The sequence below is a fragment of the Nycticebus coucang genome, chromosome 4 (genome assembly GCF_027406575.1).
Source record: "Nycticebus coucang isolate mNycCou1 chromosome 4, mNycCou1.pri, whole genome shotgun sequence".
NCBI classification, from domain to species: domain Eukaryota; kingdom Metazoa; phylum Chordata; class Mammalia; order Primates; family Lorisidae; genus Nycticebus; species Nycticebus coucang.
In genome coordinates this window covers 114,564,008-114,585,848 of record NC_069783.1, presented here as the reverse complement: position 1 = coordinate 114,585,848, position 21,841 = coordinate 114,564,008, and the positions used below count along the sequence as shown (strand labels likewise).

General features: G+C 37.2%; 1 protein-coding gene across 6 annotated transcripts in view; it reads right to left on the bottom strand.

Annotated features, from left to right (window-relative positions):
* The window catches only part of IFT81 (intraflagellar transport 81), a 142,135-nt gene that overhangs the window by 108,858 nt on the left and 11,436 nt on the right, over positions 1-21,841 (bottom strand). For all 6 annotated transcript variants that reach the window (XR_008379424.1, XM_053587250.1, XM_053587253.1 and 3 more), the window contains exons 6-11: positions 21,177-21,242; positions 20,752-20,862; positions 19,249-19,333; positions 9,014-9,177; positions 6,528-6,623; positions 2,908-3,054 (exon numbers count right to left, since the gene is read on the bottom strand). Coding sequence is in view for 5 of the 6 variants with exons in the window: in XM_053587250.1 (XP_053443225.1) it covers positions 2,908-3,054; positions 6,528-6,623; positions 9,014-9,177; positions 19,249-19,333; positions 20,752-20,862; positions 21,177-21,242 (669 nt within the window). In the remaining variant the exon portion in view is untranslated. The remainder of the gene's footprint in view (positions 1-2,907; positions 3,055-6,527; positions 6,624-9,013; positions 9,178-19,248; positions 19,334-20,751; positions 20,863-21,176; positions 21,243-21,841) is intronic.

Here is a 21,841-nt window from a genome sequence, read left to right as displayed (position 1 = left end):
AGCCGCTTGAACCACAGGTGCCGAGCCAGAGGGAATATTTAAATACTGAATTATAAGCCCTATGCATGCCACTGTGGCCACAGCAATGAGTATTTCCTGACAATTGGGCAGTAGTATTTTGTCACAAGAAGATAAGAACACTAGGAAGTAACATGGTCTCTCATAAAGCAAAATTGCTACATAATCTTTTTTTTCTGTACAGCAGTGGTTCTCAACTTTCCTAATGCTGCAATGTTATTTTCTTTCCTTTTTTATTAATTACTTTTTATTAAATCATAACTTTGTACATTCCATATATGCAATGTATTTTCATTGTTAAAAAGGGGTCGCAACCCACAGGTTGAGAACCGCTGCTATATAGCAGGCATCAGAAAGCACTGCTGATTTCCAAGTATCATTTAAAACACACTTGTAGGCTGGGTACGGTGGCTCGCGACTGTAGTCTAATACTAGCACTCTGGGAGGCCAAGGTGGGTGGATTGCTTGAGTTTACAGGTTTAAGACCAGCATGAACAAGAGCAAGAGCCTCTACTATAAACAGAAAAACTGAGACAAGAGGATCTCTTGAGCGCAAAGAGTTGGAGGTTGCTGTGAGCTATGATGCCACAATATTCTATGATGCCACAGCACTCTATGGAGGGTGACAAGTGAGACTCTTTCTCAAAAAGAAAAAAAAAAACCCACACTTGTAGGTCAAAGGGGGTGGTTCATGCCTATAATCCTAGCACTCTAGAAAGCTGAGGCAGGAGGATTACTTGAGCTCAGGCGTTCCAGATCAACACCCACTAAAAAAATTAGCTGGGTGTTGTGGTAGGCACCTATAATCCCAGCTATGTGGGGGGCTGAGGCAGGAGGATGGCTTGAACGCAGGAGTTTGAGGTTCTTGTGAGCTGGGCTGATGCCCTGGCATTCTAGCCTAGCTGACAGAGTGAAACTCTGTCTTAAAAAACCCCAAACAAACAAAAGCCACATTCATGTCTTAAAGCAATCTGGAAGTGAATGTTGAAAGCCAAAGGAATTTTTCAAACAAGCATTGACTTCCTAAATTGCACTACTTCTCCAACAAGCTAAAAAGCACAGGAGAGGCTACAATTAGAAGCACCATGGAGAAAAGTGGTACTGTGGGAATAATTCATTTGTATTTGGCACAGTGAAAGTTCACTGCCAATCTGTAACAGTAGGGATTCAATAACTTTTCAAAGGCAAAAATGAGGATTAGACGAGAGTAGCTTTGCAAAGTAGCTTTTGCTAATGTCTAATAGTTAATATAAAATTTAAAAAACCTATAACAATTGGTAAAGTCCAAGCAATCTTTAGGAATGAAAAATGACCTATTATGTGATTTGCTAAAAATGCACCGAGCTAAAACAAGATGTTTGTCTTCATTCATTCATTCTTTACTGAGCTAATTTTATGAAAAAGGGATGGAAAATTATATTTTTAGTACTTGAGTTTCGCTATCAATAAACAACAATATTATTTGTCCTACTAATCAGATGAGTCTGGCAGAGGGATAAATAATATAAGAGCCATTAAAGCACTGTTCAAAATTTAAAGTATGTAACAATGCAAGGGATAATTTTATTTTATTTTTTATTTTTTTTGTAGAGACAGAGTCTCACTGTACCACCCTTGGGTAGAGTGCCATGACATCACACGGCTCACAGCAACCTCTAACTCTTGGGCTTACACGATTCTCTTGCCTCAGCCTCCCAAGCAGCTGGGACTACAGGCGCCCGCCACAACGCCCAGCTATTTTTTTTGTTGTTGCAGTTTGGCCGGGGCTGGGTTTGAACTTGAACCCACCACCCTCAGCATATGGGGCCAGTGCCCTACTCACTGAGCCATAGGCACCGCCCGATTGTATTTCTTTTTAACTTGAAAGCATCTATGATGAGGTCTTTTAATTGTGTCAGCCCTACTGGCCAAATATACATTATTGACAAAGTAATTTCATGATAACACTTTTTTAGTCCTTTATGGAAATACATTTATCCACAATTGTATTATCTGTTACTTCCTAATTTTATTTCTTTCTTTTCTTTCTTTTTTTTTTTTTTTTTGAAATAGTCTCTCACTCTGTCACCCAGGCTAGAGTACAGTAGCATCATCATAGCTCACTTCAATTACAAACTCCTGGACTCAAGCAATCCTCTTTCCTCAGCTTCCCAGGTAGCTGGGACTACAAACATGCACCACTGTGCCTGGCTAAGTTTTCTATTTTTAGTAGAGATGAGAGTCTCATTCTTGCTCAGGCTGGTCTTCAACTCCTGATGCCCAGTGATCATCCTGTCAGTCTCCCAAAATGGTAGGATTACAGGTTTGAGTCATCACGCCCGGCCTGTTACATTTTCATAATTTAATACTTAAAATAAACCCAATATAAATTCACTTAATAGTGAAAATTTAGAACATAACATCTCATAAAATCACTAAGATATCTGGCACTTTATATAAAGAATATCCTTTTTTTTTTTTTTGTAGAGACAGAGTCTCACTTTATGGCCCTCAGTAGAGTGCCGTGGCCTCACCCAGGTCACAGCAACCTCTAACTCCTGGGCTTAAGCGATTCTCTTGCCTCATCCTCCCGAGTAGCTGGGACTACAGGCGCCCACCACAACGCCCGGCTATTTTTTGGTTGCAGTTTGGCCGGGGCCGGGTTTGAACCCGCCACCCTCGGTATATGGGGCCAGTGCCCTACCGACTGAGCCACAGGCGCCACCCAAGAATATCTTAATATTATTGCAAAAAGACCTTTCTTTTCAGTTTTATATATATTTATAAACTATATATATAAGTTTTATAAAATAAGATTAACTTTCCATTATTAAAACGAAGCAAGTTAAATACATTGTTTCCAACAAAAATAATACTCACACCTTTGTCCCAAGAGATACTTTCGCTTACCTCATCGCCCTTCAAAACTTCAATACCACCAAATTCACGGGTCTGACTTGTCTTTAATGACACTTCTTTCTCTAGACTGGTTAACTTCTCCTTAGCCTCCTGAAGTTCCTCAGCTTTGGCTTCTTTTTTACGAGAAATGATAGATGCCTAATTGAGCATTAAATATGAATGTAAAATAGGATATACAATCAACCACTATCTTGTGAAGTTATCTACAATGTAGATTTTACTGAGTTAAATTGTCAATATTAGCTTGGCTTCTCCTGATCAATTCCTCTTGCCCTACTGCCCACCATCACCAATTACATATTTAATGTGAGCATACAACGTACATTAAATACCAACCTAAAAACATGTTGGAAGACAAAAGCCCTGAAAACGTAGGACATACCAGCAGAGAAATAAAAATGTGTTAATAATAAAAATATTAACATCTTCTCAAATACTAATGAAAATACATTCTATGTAAGTAAACAGAAGCTAATACTAAATCTATTTTTTATGCATGGTGGGTTTCTTTGTTGGAAAAAAATAAGACCACTTCATTCTCAAAATAACAACATAGTTTGGCTTACTAAATTCAATACAGGGGTGGTGCCCATAGCTCAGTGGGTAGGGCACTGGCCACAAACACGAGGCTGACAAGTTTGAGCCTGGCCTGGGCCTGCTAAACAACAATGACAACTGCAACCAAAAAATAGCCAGGTGTTATGGCAGGGGCCTGTAGTCCCAGCTCCTTGGGAGGCTGAGACAAGAGAATCACTTAAGCCCAAGAGTTGGAGGTTACTGCGAGCTGTGATGCCACAGCACTCTACCGAGGACGACATGGTGAGACTATGTCTCAAAATAAATAAATAAAATAAATTCAATACAGATACTTTTTAAATGAAATGTTAGAACATCTATTATATTTGGGGTATTCTAATAAATAACACTCAGGTTCAAATTAAACATCTGACTCACCAGAATCATGCAAATATTTACACATTCCAAATGTCTCTTAGCCATAATGTAGCATTTTATATTTGCTAGTAAAGCTCTTGGGAGATTTCCTTTTTTTTTTTTGTAAAGACAGAGTCTCACTTTATCACCCTCAGTAGAGTGCTGTGGCATCACACAGTTCACAGTAACCTCCAACTCCTGGGCTTAGGCGATTCTCTTGCCTCAGCCTCCCAAGTAGCTGGGACTATAGGCACCCACCACAATGCCCGGCTATTTTTTTGTTGTTGTTGTTGCAGTTTGGCCAGGGCCAGATTTGAACCTGCCACCCTCGGTATATGGGGCCAGCGCCCTACTCACTGAGCCACAGGCGCCACTTGGGAGATTTCTTTTAATGAACCATGGCTGCACTAGTTTAAGAAACACATTAATGAAATTGCCCTCTTCTTTTTCTGTTTGAGACAGAGTCTTTCTCTGTTGTTTGGCATTATCATAGCTCACTGCAACCTCAAACCCCTGGGCTCAAGCAATCCTCCTGCCTCAGCCTGCTAAGGAGCTGGGACTAAGGTTCACACCACAATGCCTGGGTAAATTTTCTATTTTTAGTTGAGACATTTTTAGTTGAGACCATCAGACTGGTCTCAAACTCCTGAACTCAAGCAATCCTCCTGCCTCAGCCTCCCAGAATGCTAGGATTATAGGTATAAGCCTCCCATAGGTATAAGCCTCTGGGCCTGGTCCAAACTGTCTTCTTAAGTAAAACGCTATAAATACAAATATTTTTTTCAGGTCAGGTTCAGTGGCTCATACCTGTAATCTTGGCAGTTTGGGAGGCCAAGAGTTTGAGACAAGCCTCAGCAACATAGTGAGACCATGTCTTTCCCAAAAATACAAAAATTAGCTGTTTATGGTGGAGAGTGCAGGTGAGGCAGGAAGATTACCTTGAGCCCAAGAGTCTGAAGTTGCAGTAAGCTATGATTATGTCACTGTGTACACTATTCTGACAACAGTGCAAGACCCTGTCTCAAAAACAAACTTTTTTTTCCAAGAGAATTTGATAAGAAGGGAGGAATCTCTAGTGCAGTGGTTCTCAACCTGTGGGTCACGACCCCTTTGTAACAATGAAAATACATCCTGCATATCAGATATTTACATCATGATTCATAACAGTAGCAAAATTACAGTTATGAAGTAGCAACGAAAATAATTTTATGGTTGGGGGTCACCACAACATGAAGAACTGTATTAAAAGGTTATGGCATTAGGAGGCATTAGGAGGGTTGAGAACCACTGCTCTAGTACAAACCCTTAAAAAATTCCATTGTCCTTCCTGTTTAAAAAAATGAAAAGATAGATAATGATGAAGAAATGTTTCACTCTACAGAAGTATTAAGTTAAGAAGTAACTTAAAAAATAAGGAAAGATAGAGTACCAGAATTTTATAGGAATTGATAGTGTAGTTCAGTGACAAAATGAGAGTATTTCCCACTAAAGTCAGGAACATGATAAAAAATATCCACTACCTTCACTACAGCTTAATATTGTTGTTTGTTTGTTTTTTTGGTTTTTGAGACAGAGTCTCACTTTGTTGCCCTGGGTAGAGTACTGTGGTATCATAGCTCACAGCAACTTCAAACTCTTGGGTTCAAGTGATTCTCTTATCTCAGCCTCCCAAGTAGCAGGGACTACAGGCACACAGCGCCACAACACCTAGCTATTTTTTAGAGATAGGGTCTCACACTGCGCCTGGCCTTATAGTTTAATATTGTATTGGTGATATTAGCTAATATCATTAGACATGAGAAAACAATTTGAAGCCTAAAAATTCAAAAAGAAAAAATAGAATTTTCATGATATACAATTATGTACCAAAAAAACCTAAAAGAATTTCAATAATGAAAGAAAGGAAAATTAAGAAAGAGGAAGGAAGAAGGGCTTTTTAAATATTTTACAATAGAAGTGAAAAGTGAGCTTTTCATAATGCAATAAAACATTAGAAAAGATCACAAAAAGAAAAAAATTGAGGCTGAGCATAGTGCCTCAGGCCTACAATCCTATCTGAGGAGGAGGCCAAGGTAGGAAGCTGCTTGAGTTCGACACTAGTCTGAGCTAGAGTGTCTATGAAAAATAGAAAAAATTAGCTGGATGTGGCAGCACACACCTCTAGGCCCAGCTACTTGGGAGGCTGAAACAGGAGGATCACTTGAGACCAGGAGTTTGAGGCTACAGTGAGCAATAATGATGCCACTGCACATTAGCCTGTGACACTGTAGCCTCTATCTGGGTGACAGAGCAAGACCCTGCCTCAAAAACAGGAAAACAAAACAAAACCCCAAAGCATATTATTTTTAACTCATTAAAGATTATAAGGATTTTGAATTATACCACCTAAGGTAAGCCTTCACTTTAAAAATAAAATTGCACACTCAGTTATAAACACTCTGTATCATAGCTGGCAATGCTAAGGAAACTAAGCATTATCAGGTGTATTGCATTTCAAATTTGAACACACGTCTTTTGTGGCTTTTCCACTAAGTCTCTGTTATAATCTGGAGATTAACAATGACAGAAGATCACTTTATTCTATACTTCCTTCTCACTTTAAGTCTACAGATAACACACCTGGTGGTTCACGAATAAGCTAACAGATCTAAATATGTGGGCCAAAAGAATATTCTTACCTGTTGCCTATATAATGAGAGTTTGCTTTCAATAGGCTCATTTCTCATCATTTTCTTTTCAATCAGCTGATTGATCTGTGTGTTTATTTCACTTATCTAAAACCAAATGGAGGTAAAAAGTGTTAAAACTCTCCTTAGGATTACACAAACTAAGTGACATCTAGCCAAACCCAACTTAGATTTTACAGTTCTTATCATCAGTGTTTTGATGGGAAAAATAGTTCCTTTAATGTTATAGACTGTTGTGATTATTTTTAGAAACAATTTACATTTTATGATATATATTTACACAATTTGATTACTGATATGAATTTTACCACCCATATCTAAATTATCCTGAAGTATTTTACATGAAATATTTATACAGTATTACTACAAAGATGCTTTCTAAAATTCTGAAGTTACTCTCTCACCTAGGTCATGACATTCAAGCCACCACAAGTGATAAAGTGAATCTGGACAAACATTCCCAAGAATTTAGTACAAGGAATTCATGAAACCAGCCGAGAATTGACATAGATGATATCTATGTCATCTATGCACTAATGATCCTGCACTAATGATCTATGATTCATTGATAGCTATCATTTATCCTAGTCATTAATATAAACCTTTCCAAAATGTAATGAAACTGAATAAATCCAACAGAAACATACAGTTTCTTAACAAATAAAAACAAAACTAAACATGGCTTTCAGTATTATTTGTCCTCTGAAAGGGTAGAATTTTCCTGCTCATTTTTCAATTTGAGCCAAAATATGAGTTGGGCATCTAATTTCTCTAATAAATTAAAAGAGTAAAATGGTCAGAACTATATAATTAATTGTAGTAGCTATTAAGTACATATCAAGGACATTAAAAGATTAGCAAGTCAAAACCTTTCAATTAATTTTCATGATAGCTGGGGTTTTTTCGTCTTTCTTTTTTTTTTTTTTTTGAGACAGACTTTCAATCTGTCGCACTAGGTAGAGTACCATGGCATCATAGCTTACAGCAACCTCAAACTCTTGGGCTTAAGAAATCCTCTTGCCTCAGCCTCCCAAGTAGCCTTAATTACAGGTGCCCACAACGCCCAGCCATTTTTAGTAGAGACTAGGTCTCATTCTTGCTCAGGCTGGTCTCTAACTCCTGAGCTCAAGCAATCCACCCACCTCAGCCTGCCAGAGTGCTAGGATTACAGGTGTGAGCCGCTGAGCTCAGCCAGTGATAGTTATTTTTAAAAAAGTTATTTTTAAAAAGACACAATCGGCTCAGCGCCTGTGGTTCAAACGGCTAAGGCGCCAGCCACATATACCTGAGCTGGCAGGTTCGAATCCAGCCTGGGCCCACCAAACAACAATGACAGCTATAACCAAAAAATAGCTGGGCGTGTGGCGGGTGCCTGTAGTCCCAGTTACTTGGGAGGCGGAGGCAGGAGAATCACTTGACCCCAGGAGTTGGAGGTTGCTGTGAGCTGTGACGCCATAGCACTCTACCAAGGGCAACGGCTTGAGGCTTTGTCTCAAAAAAAATTAAAAAAATAAAAAATAAAAAATACACAATCAGGGGCAGAGTGGCTCATGCCTATAATTCTAGCACTCCGGGAGACCAAGGCAGGACGATTGCTTAAGCCCAGGAGTGTGAGGCTTTAATGAGCTATGCCTAGGGCAATGGAGCAAGACTCTGACTCAAAAAAAAAGAACCTATCTATATGTACACACACACACATACACATACCCCTGATTAGTGTTTTAATTATAGGGAATAAAATTATTATATGATGCTAGGTTTTAATGAGTATTATCCAAGGTGGACACAAAAGACAAAAAAATACTAGCTTTAAATATAAAATTGTCTACTCGGTGCCAGTAGCACAGTGGTTATGGCCTTGGCCACATAAACCCAGGCTGGTGGGTTTGAACCCAGCCTGGGCCTGCTAAATGACCATGAAAAGTGCAACAAAAAAACAGCTGGGCATTGTGGCGGGCACCTGTAGTCCCAATACTTGGGAGGCTGAGGCAAGAGAATCACTTAAGCTCAAGAGTTGGAGGTTGCTGTGAGCTCTGACACCATAGCAGTCTACCAAGGGTTACATAGTAAGACTCTGTCTCAAAAAAAAAAAAAAATATATATATATATATATATAGAATTGTCATAATATTATGCTTGGAGATAAAAATTAATGACACTTAAAATATTTTAAAATTTGCCATCTAAGTTATTACATTAGGAAGACAGAAACTTATGAGTCAATTATATGCATTAATTTATATATTCAAGTTAGTTTTCTTATCACTTGACTAGGCTTTCATAACATCATGTGGATTAAGTATAACATAACATTCTATAACTCCTCATAAAGGACAACTCCTCATATAAGTTGTCAACTTTTAGCATTGGTTAACTTAAAAGTCAAGAATGGAATACTATAGAAAGCAGTTCATATAATTTTTTATAGGACTGGGGATGAGATAAAATTGGGAGCTATAAAGATGACCATCACTTACTTTAGATTCAAGTTCAAGAAGATCAGAATGTCCCATAGCTGGCTCTGAAACCACTTTTTGTAAAAAGTGCAATTCCTTTTTCTTGGTCTCTAATTCTTTAGGAAATTTTTCAGTTACCATGTATGAATTAAATTTTATCTCCTCCTCAAGCCTCTTCATTAAACCTTTAACAACAAAACAAGTGACTATTCAGCCAAATTAAGACATGGTAGTAGGGCATATCTGCCAAAACATTCTTTATATTATCTAGCAATAGCACAATAAAAGATTGGCCACTGAAATCTTTTGATGTTAATTAGGATGATAAGAAGGAAAATATGCATGGAATAATATTTAAATAATTATATAGAAAAGTGATATCATGACCTTTCCAAATTACAACCTAATTCTTTTATACCTCACAATATGTGAAAATAACATTTACAGAGCCAGATATATTATTGGGTCATATTTTGCCTTCTAAATATTTAAAGAAATCCATGAACCAAATGACAACACTTAAGTCAAATCTAAAGCAGGTACAGTTTTATACAAATGGATGCTTTTTTTTGAGACAGAGCCTCAAGCTGTCGCTCTGGGTAGAGTGCTGTGGCATCAGAGCTCACAGCAACCTCCAACTCCTGGGCTTAAGCGATTCTCTTGTCTCAGCCTCCCAAGTAGCTGGGACTACAGGCACCCACCACCACCTGGCTATTTTTTGGTTGTAGTTGTCATTGTTGTTTGGCAGGCCCAAGCTGGATTTGAACTTGCCAGCTCTGGTGTATGTGGCTGGCACCTTAGCCACTTGAGCTACAGGCGCCAAGCCACAAATGGATACTTTTGATGTAATTTATATTTCTAGTCTAATACTTCACAAATGATAATTCATTATCATTCATTATCATATTAACTTCAAACCAATGAAAACATCACTATCGGTACAAGTCAATTTCTATAAAAGAGAAACAAAATATCCATATTTATGAATGTTTTAGGTTTTCCATGTCTTTTTATTTTTTATTTTATAAAGGATTAGTTTATAGTTAAGAGGGAACTTAAATTCTTTTTTAAAATTACAGTTTCATTATTTTTTCAGATGCACTATACACATACAGATTTTCAGTGAATAATGGCTTTGTTATAAATTCCCAGGCTAGGGAGCTTTATGAAATTTATTTCATATCTTTCCATTACACATTTACAAATTTTGGCTTGACTTTGTAAAATGCTGGGTTTCTGGTTTACGTAATCTATGTACATAGATTGCATAATAAACCTGGTCCAAAGGCTTAAAATTATTTTTAGTTCCATTGTACTAACCATAAATTAACACGTAAAATTTTATTAACTGCAAATTCACAAGTGTTCTGTTCATTTCTTCAATATTCTTCCTTTCTCAGGATTAGAGCAAGGAAGAGGAGGGACAGTGTTTAATGAATCACACTATAATTAGGCAGTCATTCCTATGTAGTTTCTGATTAAATCTTCATCCCGGCTTCTTTGGCTATTAGATGACTAGCTTTTCCATTTTGGGGTACTTGAATATACCTCATGTAATTAGAGATACAAGGAATCAAAGATTAAAATATTTTTTAAGATGTAAAATTCCTAAATAATATTTTCTCTATTTAAAGAAGTTTCTAATTCTAGAAAACACAAACTGATCTATACTGACAGCACAACCGTTGTTGCCTGGGGACGGGGAGAGGGGCAGAGAGGGCAGAAGACAAAAATTACAGAGAGGCACATGGAAATGTCTGGGGGTGAAGGATATGTTCCTTATCACTGGTTTCACCAGAGTCATTTTCACATGTCTAAACTAATCAAGAATATACTTTAAGGCTCAGTGCCTATAACACAGTAGTTACGGCACCAGCCACATACACTGAGGGTAGTGGGTTCGAACCCAGCCTGGGCCAACTAAACAAAATGACACCTGCAACAAACAATACCCAGGCATTGTGGCAGGTACCTGTAATCTCAGCTATTTGGGAGGCTGAGGCAAGAGAATAGCTTAAGCCCAAGAGTTTGAGGTTGCTGTGAGTTATGACACTATAGCACTCTACTGAGGACGACACAGTAACACTGTCTCAAAAAAAAAAAAAAAGAATGTACTTTAAATATGTGCAGTTTATCATATGTCAATTTCATTTTACTAATGCTGTTAAAAACAAAAAAAACAGAGTTTTCATCAAATTTTAAATTCCCTTAAAAATATTAACTTAGACTTTGAAAACTAGTCATGTGTTTCTATGCAAAGTTTTAAAACATTATCTTTCAAAATCCTGGAGAAATTAAATATAAGGTTAGTAAAATGCAGACTTTACTAAAACTCCCCTGAAACAATTTCACAGATCCTACTGTAATTAAGTGGGTGTCTTCTTTTATGTAACAAATCTCATGAATATAGAGTATAAAGATAAATTAACTTTGTAAATGTTTTTATTAATGAATTTTTTTTTTTTTTTATTGTTGGGGATTCATTGAGGGTACAATAAGCCAGGTTACACTGATTGCATTTGTTAGGTAAGGTCCCTCTTGCAATCATGTCTTGCCCCCAGAAGGTGTGGCACACACCAAGGCCCCACCCCTCTCCCTCCTTCCCTCTCTCTGCTTTTCCTGTTACTCTGCAAAAACACAAATTACACTGTAATACTTTTTGGTTATTGAAAGAAAATAAGTTTCTGTAAGTGTCTTTTGTTAATAAAAATTTTAGATGCTTTATTAAACTAAATACCTGGATAAATTAAACGTGTTTAATTTATTCTTTTCTGAGGATGCTGAACACACACCCTTATGACTTTTCTACTTCCCAGAAAGAAGTCAACAAAGCAGGAATACTCCTCAAACCTCCTGATCTCAATCCACCCACAAAATATATATATCACACACATAATATCTCATTTTTATCTGTATTTTTAACAATTTTTTTCTTATTTGCCCCTCCTACCCACAGAAAAGATAATTTTCTTCCCATCTGGTTTAAGCTCTTTACTCCCTCCTCCCAACTATTTATTAAATGCCTGCTATGTGTAATTTAGTGTTTGTTAGTGCCTGGAAATACAAAGACCCAATTATGATTTGCTGACAAGCCTAGTGTTTAATTGAGTGAAGTCAGATATGTCAATATGGTAATTGTTGAACATTCAATGTGGTACATACAGAAAAATGGGAGCATAGAGGAATCTTTTCCTCCTAAATCTTTTATCTCCATTTGTCCGACTCTTTCCTCCAGCATGTAAATACCACTATACCACCATCCTCCCTAAATTTAGACACGGTAGTGTCTTTCTTATTCATACCCATGCTCCCTCTCTTGTCTTCCTTTCAAAGACAACGTATCAAAAAAAGCCTATCCTTTTAGATCAACTAGAGGTATGCTCAGCCCACTACAGTCACATTTTCAGGTTACTACTGTACCTTGGCATGGAATGCCTTCCACTCCTTTAACTTTCCAACATCAACTCAGCTCAGATGTCACTATGTCCCAGGAGCCATCTGCTCTGTGCTTTGGCTCTTTGTTCTCATATAACAAAGTAGTGCTGGGCTCTATCAGCATATTCATCCCCTGTATTATAACTGTTGACTACTTGTCATTACTCCAGTAGACTCCAAGCACTTTAATAGAAATATCTTTGATTGCTATTCCTAGCACTTAGCTCAGTACCTGACATGTAGTAGGTACTCAATAAATATTGAATTAATTGACTATTGCTTTGGGGCCAATTATTTCTATTACTACTTAACTATGCAATTAATTTTATTGTTGAGCAGCATCTACTAACATATTGCTCATATTAATATTTTAAAACAACATCTCAAGAGATGCTAAAAACAGAACTTTATTTGTTCATTTTATTACTAAACGAATATATATTTCCTTACCCAAGTCATTTCTATTTAAGGTAGAAAGCCAAAGCACAATAAAGTCCACTAATTCAAATGAAAAAAATGAAATAATACTAATACTACAAATACCTTTAGATATTCTGTTCAGTTATCAGAATTAAAATATAATAGCGAGAAATATTTAACCTAATAAAATTAAGGCTAACAGATACTACAGAACGCATATTCAGGCTAACATTTTAAATTGTATCAAACTGTTAATCTTACTTTTCTACACACTAAATTCTTGTATGCATTACCTTCATTTCTAAAAATGCATTATTTGGACACAAGCCTAACCTAGGCATTTAAAAGTATAGAAATTATTCCTTGTATCTTCTTGGACCACTATGGAATAAAAGTTGAACTCAACAGCACTGGGAATCTCCATACTCAAACAAAGTCATAGAAGCTAAATAATCTTAAGCTGACTGATAGCTGGGTCAAAGACGAGATTAAGAAGGTAATCACCAAATTTTTGGAACTAAATGATAACGAAGACACATATTATCAAAACCCATGGGGGTGGCGCCTGTGGCTCAAAGGAGTAGGGCACCGGCCCCATATACCAGAGAGGTGGTGGGTTCAAACCTGGCCCCAGCCAAAAACTGCAAAAAAAAAAAACCCATGGGATTGGGCGGCGCCTGTGGCTCAGTCAGTAAGGCACCGGCCCCATATACCGAGGGTGGCGGGTTCAAACCCGGCCCCGGCTGAACTGCAACCAAAAAATAGCTGGGCATTGTGGCGGGCGCCTGTAGTCCCAGCTACTCGGGAGGCAGAAGCAAGAGAATTGCTTAAGTCCAGGAGTTGGAGGTTGCTGTGAGCTGGGTGAGGCCATGGCACTCTACCAAGGGCGATAGAGTGAGACTCTGTCTCTACAAAAAAAAAAAGAAAGAAAAAAAAATTCACAAAGACTTAAAAAAAAAAAATCATATGATTCTCTCAATTGATGCAGAAAAAGCCTTTAATAATATCCAGCATCCTTTCATGATTAGAATTCTTAAGAAAACAGGCATAGAAGGGACATTTCTTAAATTAATAGAGGCCATTTACAGCAAACCCACAGCCAATATCATAAAGAATGGAGTAAAATTGAAAACATTTCCACTCACATCAAGAACGAGACAAGGATGCCCACTGTCTCCACTGCTATTTAACATAGTAATGGAAGTCTTAGCTATGGCAATCAGGCAAGAGAAGGCAATCAAGGGTATCCAAATAGGGTCAAAGGAGATCAAACTCTCACTCTTCGCTGATGACATGATCCTATACCTGGAAAATCCCAGGGACTCAACTTCAAAACTCTTAGAAGTGATCAAGGAATACAGCAGCGTCTCAGGATATAAAATCAATACTTACAAGTCAGTAGCTTTTATATACACCAACAATAGTCAAGCTGAAAAAACAATCAAGGACTCTATTCCCCAAAGAAGATGAAATATCTGGGAATTTACCTAACAAAGGACGTGAAAGATCTCTATAAAGAGAACTATGAAACTTTGAAAAAAGAAATAGCTGAAGATGTTAACAAATGGAAAAACTTACCATGCTCATTGCTGGGTAGAATCAACATTGTTAAAATGTCTACACTACCCAAAGCAATCTATAGATTTAATGCAATCCCTATTAAAGCACCATTGTCATACTTTAAAGAACTTGAAAAAATAGTACTTCATTTTATATGGAATCAGAAAAAACATTGAATAGCAAATACATAACTCAGATATAAGAACAAATCAGAAGGTATCACATTACCAGACTTCAGGCTATACTATAAATCTATAGTGATCTATAGTGATCAAAACAGCATGGTACTGGCACAAAAACAGAGAGGTAGATTTATGGAACAGAATAGAGAACCAAGAGATGAACCCAGCTACGTATTGTCATTTGATCTTCGACAAGCCTATCAAAAATATTCAGTGGGGGAAAGACTCCCTATTTAACAAATGGTGCTGGGTGAACTGGCTGGTGACCTGCAGAAGACTGAAACTGGACCCCCACCTTTCACCATTAACAAATATTGATTCTCACTAGATAAAAGATTTAAACTTAAGACATGAAACTATAAAAATACAAGAAGAGAGTACAGGGAAAACACTTGAAGAAATTGGCCTGGGAGAATATTTTATGAGGAGGACCCCCCAGGCAATTGAAGCAACACCAAAAATCCATTACTGGGATCTGATCAAACTAAAAAGCTTTTGCACAGCCAAGAGCACAGTAAGTAAAGCAAACAGACAACCTTCAGAATGGGAGAAGATTTTTGCAGGTTATGCTTCTGACAAAGGTCTGATAACTAGAATCTACAGAGAACTCAAACTAATCAATAAGAAAAGAATAAATAACACCATTTCTATGTGGGCAAGGGACTTGAACAGAAACTTCTCTGATGAAGCCAGGTGCATGGCCTACAAACACATGAAAAGATGCTCATTATACTTAATCAGAGAAATGCAAATCAAAACCACTTTGAGATACCATGTAACTCCAGTAAGAGTAGCCCACATCACAAAATCCCCAAACTACAGATGTTGGGATGGATGAGGAGAGAAGGGAATGCTTCTACACTGCTCGTGGGAATGCAAGCTAAAATGACCTTTTTGGAAAGAAGTTTGGAGAACACTCAAGGAACTAAAAGTAGACCAACCATTCGATCCTGCAATCCTCTACTAGGTATATACCCAGATGATCAAAAATTATTTTACACCAAAGACATTTGCACCAGAATGTTTACTGCAGCCCAATTCATAATAGCCAAGACATGGAAACAGCCTAAGTGCCCATTGACCCATGAATGGATTAACAAATTGTGGTATATGTACACCGTGGAATACTATGTAGCCATAAAAAAGACGGGGACTTCACATCTTTTATGTTTACCTGGATGGAGCTGGAACATATTCTTCTTAGCAAAGTATCTCAAGAATGGGAAAACAAAAGTATCCAATGTACTCAATACTACTATGAAATCAATATATAACAACCTACACACTCATACAAATGGCAAAACATAACTATAGTCAAGAAAGTAGAAGGGAAGAGGAGAGAGGGGGGAGGGGAGGGTGGTTATGGGAGAAGGAAGGGTATTTGGGGGGACCTCACCTAATGTGCATGATGCAATGGTACATTTCAGAACTATTAAGAAATGAGAATAATTGTGATGGATGTGTTACTTAGTTCAATGTAAACATTTCACATTGTATATCAAAGCAGTACCCTGAACTCCATAAATGCATCAATGCACAAAGTTATGATTTAATAAAAAATAATTTAAAAAATAAAAATAAAAATGCATTATCAGTAGTAAGTTTTAATAATTTCTTAGCAGGCTAGGCCTACACAAACAATTGCTTATTAATGTGAATTTATAATGGCTGTAAGGTAGATTTGAGTTTTGACAGTAAAGATGTGAAGAAACCCTACATCACATCCAAAGAACACATACTAAAATATATAATGTCCTAAAAAAAATCGCAGAAAATCAACATTAAAATTATGTTAAAAATTATCATTCTCATGGGCGGCACCTGTGGCTCAAGGAGTAGGGCGCTGGCCCCATATGCCAGAGGTGGTGGGTTCAAACCCGGCCCCGGCCAAAAAAAAAAATTATCATTCTCCTGAAAAGTAGAAGCTTAATTAATAAAGAATCAAGTAATACCAACAACTAAATGCATGCCAACTTTGAGGTACTGCTGGAATTAGAATTTATAACTACGGGCTGGGCACAGTGGCTCATGCCTATAGTCCTAGCACTCTGGGAGGCCGAGGCAGGAGGATCCCTTGAGCTCAGCAGTTTGAGATCAGCCTGAGCATGAGTGAGACCTGTCTCTACTAAAAAATAGAAAAAATTAACCAGTATTGTGGCAGGTGCCTACAGTCACAGCTATTTGGGAGGCTGAGGCAGGAGGATCACTTCAACCCAGAAATCTGAGGTTTCTGAGAGCTAGGCGGACACTATAGCACTCTAGCTTGAGCCACAGAGTAAGTCTCTGTCTCAAAAAAAAAAAAAAAATGTATAACTGAGAAGAGAGATTATGTTGTAAAAAGTCTCTAGTTAAAATGTATTAGCCTTCATCTTGTAGGGAGCACCGTACACGTTTCTTTTTCTTTTCTTTTCTTTCTTTTTTTTTTTTTGCAGTTTTTGGCCAGGGCTGGGTTTGAACCCACCACCTCCGGCATATGGGGCCGGCGCCCTATTCCTTTGAGCCACAGGCACCGCCCTCTTTTTCTTTTTCTTTTTTTTTTTTTTTTTGAGACAGACTCTCACTTTGTTGCCCTTGGTAGAGTACTGTGGTGTCCCAGTTCACAGCAACCTCAAACTCTTGGGCTTAAGCAATTCTCTTGCCTCAGCCTCCCAAGCAGCTGGGGCTACAGGTGCCTGCCACAACACCTAGCTACTTTCAGAGATGAGGTCTCACTCTGGCTCAGGCTGGTCTCGAATCTGTGAGTTCAGACAATCCACCTACCTTGACCTCCCAGAGTATTAGGATTATAGGTGTGAGCCACTGTGCCAGGCTGGTTTCTTAAATATCAATCAAATATACCATATTTCCTTGATTTTTAAGATGTTATCAATTATAAAATATCAAATAAATTACAAATATGTTAAATAAAAGATAGATCCCAATTACAAAAACAAATAAAACAAAAAAATTAGTATTTAGAATTAAGGAAATACTGCATTATATTTCTTCTTTGTTTTTGAGATGGGGTATTAGTATGTTGCCCAGGCTGGCCTTGAACTCCTGGACTCAAGCAATCCTCCCGCCTTAGTATCCTGAGTTGCTGGGATTACAAACTCATGCCATTGCATTTGATTATCTCTTTTAACAGCTTTATTCAGACAGAATTTACACGCCATAAAACTCACCCAATGGTTTTTAAGTATATTCACACATGTGCAACCATCAGCACATTCAATTTCAGAACGTATTTATGGGCTCCAAAAGAAACCTCCACATCCATTAGTAGTTACTTTCTGTCTCTCATTACCCCCTGCCCACAACTCCCCCGCCCAAGGCAACCACTAATTTCATTTCTATCTCTATGGATTCATTTATTCTGGACATTCGTATAAATAGGATCATACAATATGTGGTCTTCTGTGATTATGTAGTTTCTGTCACTTAGCACATTTTGAAGTTCATTCATGTAATAGCATATAGAGTACTTCATTCCTTTTTGTGGCAGAATAATATTCCATTGTATGAAAAGACCATATTTTGCTAATCCATTTATCAGTTTAGGAATATAGGAATTATTACCATTTTTTTGCTGTTATGAATAAACCTGCTGTGAACATTTATTTTCAAGTTTCTATAAGAACATATATCTTCAATTCTCTTGGGTATGTACCTAGAAATGGAAATGCTGATTTATATGGTAATGCTAGGTTTACCATGTTGAAGAATTACCAAACTGTTTTCCAAAGAAGCTGTATCATTTTACATTCCCACGAATAATGTAGGAGGGTTCCAATTTCTCCACATTCCCACCAACACTTGTAATTGCTTGTCTTTTTTATTATAGTCATTATAAGTATTATATTTTATAGAATTTCACAGATTACTAAAGAAAGATGGATTAGGGCGGCACCTGTGGCTCAAAGGAGTAGGGCACCGGCCCCATATGCCAGAGGTGGCGGGTTCAAGCCCAGCCCCGGCCAAAGACTGCAAAAAAAAAAAAAAAAAAGAAAGAAAGAAAGATGGATTAACCCTCAATCAGCTGGATATTTACAAAGGGATATTTTTCCAATACAAAGGAGAGCTTTGCATTACTCCTTCAGTTTATATGGACTCCCTTCTGATGAGCAAAAACTCTTTTAAAATGCCTAGGATGGATTTGGTGGTGCAATCTTGGCTTTTAGAACAGTTTATCCTTGGTGTAAAGCTAATGTACGAACAGAGCCGGGCATACTCACATCATTCACACTATTACTCTACAAACCAAAATATGAAAAACACTCAGTTTTAAGGTCCAGCATTTTATTCTTTTTCTTTATATCCCTGGCTTTAAAACAATGATTTGCTTTTTTCCATTCATCTTCTTCACCTCATCCATCCTAAGTACTTTATTTTATTTTATTTTTTTCATTCTAAGTACTTTATACATGAAGACACTAGAGAGCCTCCTTTCATAGTTGTTATCATTATCTTCATCTTCTGATTGGATGGGAATTTTTAAAAACCCCAAGTAAAAAGACAAAGAAATCTTTATCAGGGCTCTCCTCACCAGATAGGAAATGATGCTCCAAAATCCTGAGGTATCACTTGATGATAATTAATTCCCATTAATTACTTTTACGAAGATTCTGATTTAAATTAATATTTTCTAATCACTCAAATCTTATAATAATTTCCACTTACTTTCAGGCTTTGCATCTGCTGCAGCATGGCGCATACTTTTCAGCTGGTTTTGTACTCTTTGCAATCTCTGCACTGCATGAAATAGCTTTAAGATACAATTAGATCTATCACCTGTTCAGTCTATTGAAGCTTACATGTCACATAGGCAAGCAATAGAAAATACAAGTTCCATATAATTCTTATGACATAAAAGGAACAAATAATAATAGCCAAGAAAATTACTGTATTAAACCCAAAACGTAAGTGGTTCTTTTAATATCTTTTCACGTAATTTTTTTCAAAAACCTTCCAGATTTCTATTATTTATCTGTTAAATTTGGTGAATAAGCAAAAATACTTGTTAAAGAAATACACACACGAGGCTTTTCTTGTTATAACATTATGTTGCCCAGGATGCTCTTGTACTTCTGGTCTCAACTGATCCTCCTACCTCAGCATCCCAAAGTGCTGTGATTTTAGGCATGAGCTACTACACCTGGCCTAAAATATATTTTTAATGTATAAGTCTACCTAGATTTTATGATAGATTTATATTAAAGTAATACTTTCCAACTAAATTACAGTAGAATCTCTGTAAGTTGACCACTCAAGGGACTGTAACAAACTGGTTAGCATATAGAGTGGTCAATATATGGAACTAAGCCTATTGTACTGATATGTACATGTGGTGTATGTCTGGTCTATGAAAATTAGGTCAACTTAAGGAGGTGGGCAATGTAGGGAGATGGTCAACTATGGAGGTTCTACTATGTTTTTCTTTTAAGGCAGTTTTAAAATATGGAATATAGGCCAGGTGGGGTGGCTCACTCTTGTAATACTAATACTTTGGGAGGCCAGCTGTGATGATTGCTTGAGGCCAGGAATTTGAGACCAGCTTAGGCAAGAATGAGACTCTCTCTCTACAAAAAATAAAAAAACTAGTTGGACATGGTGGTGTGTGCCTATAGTCCTAGCTACTTGGGAAGCTTCAGCAAGAGATGTCTTGAGCCTAGGAGTTTGAGGTTGCAGTGGGCTGTGAGGATACACTCTAGCTGTGATGAAAGGGACTCTATCTCAAAAAAAAAAAAAAAGATGATTTTAAGCCTTCTCATGATTTTCTTTTTTGCCACTGGAGTAAACTGTAGAGAGTATTATGATCAGTAAACTAAAAAGGATGTTCTTATATCCCTGAATTTAAGGACATCTTTTTAGAGGTTCTAAAAGTTTATTAGTAGTTAAACTTACTACTTAACATTACAATGAATCATCTATAATTGTGGAACATGAGCTAAGCACAGGCCAAAAGACAGTGTATAAATATATAAAGACAATACAATCCAAAAAGTGGTATAGTTGCTATCGGTGCCACAAAATACTTCTCTTAACTAAGAGTATTCCATCATGCTAACAAAGGGAAACACGAACTTCTACGATTCTAAAATTTTTCTTTCTTTACACTTGAATTACCAGAAGGAACTATTAGTATTTCTTTCATTCTAAGAATAAAAGCTTTTAAGTGAATACCTGATTCTTTTGTTCCTGTTTCTGTTGTGCAAGAAATTCTTCTCTCTCTTTTTCAACTCGAAGTTGCCTTGCTATTTTAAGCATCCGTTGATGATTCTGAACTGTCTCCACCTACAGTAAGAGAATAAGTAGTACATGTTACTGTCAGGCTTGAGAAAAAAATTAGTATGTCATGTGACTCATTTATCCACTTATCATCTCCTTTTGGTAAACAGTACTTCCTAGAAATGACAGTAAAGCTCTAGACTCCAGGTCCTTAAAAGTTTTGGGTTACTCCCTAAGGGGATTCCCTTTTCTGTCTGTGTTATTTGAGTCTATCCTCAGATATACACTCATGCCTGGCTAAATCTTTATTTGCATTCCTGAATCTTTGCAAGTCCTTGGGACATGGGGCCAAGGTCTTACAGTGCTAATTTTTGTCTTACCCTTTTCTTCAAACGTTCAACTCTCTTAATCAGCTGATCCTTTTCTTCTTCCATTGCACTGATATCCTAAAAAGTAGTAAAGAGGACATTGTACAAAAAAGTATTCTTAGTCTGTAGAAATCAGATGAAGTTTTATTTTGATTATGCATCTACCAGAGTACATAACCAGAACATTAAGGAACAAAGATCTTCTTTTGGATAAAGGTCATTTCTATTTTTCCTCCAGGGCTCTTTAGACAGGGTAATTTTTTTTGGCAGCTTAAAGTTCATCTAGAAAAACAACTAAAACAGGTTATAACGCAGCAAGGTAAAGCTGCCAACCAGCACATTTGTGTTTTGATTCCAAATACGGGCACATGATTTTTCAAAAATGTTCTATAATGGAAAGAGTGCAGGTTTAAATACACGAACAACAGATGCTGACACCCCAGCTGCTCTGTTAAATGCCAAACTACATATTCTGCCAATTTTCCATCAGAATTCTTTTTAAGGCTATGGTGTTTTCAAGACAGAAATTTGCATCTGGTTTTGCCAGAGTTAACCAATTCCCTCTCTGAAAATAAAGACTCCAAAAATAAATTACCTCCCTTTTAACCAGCTCCATATTTTGTAATGAAAACAAATTTAAAAACTCTTTCCTAGGCTCAGTGCCTGTGGCTCAAGTG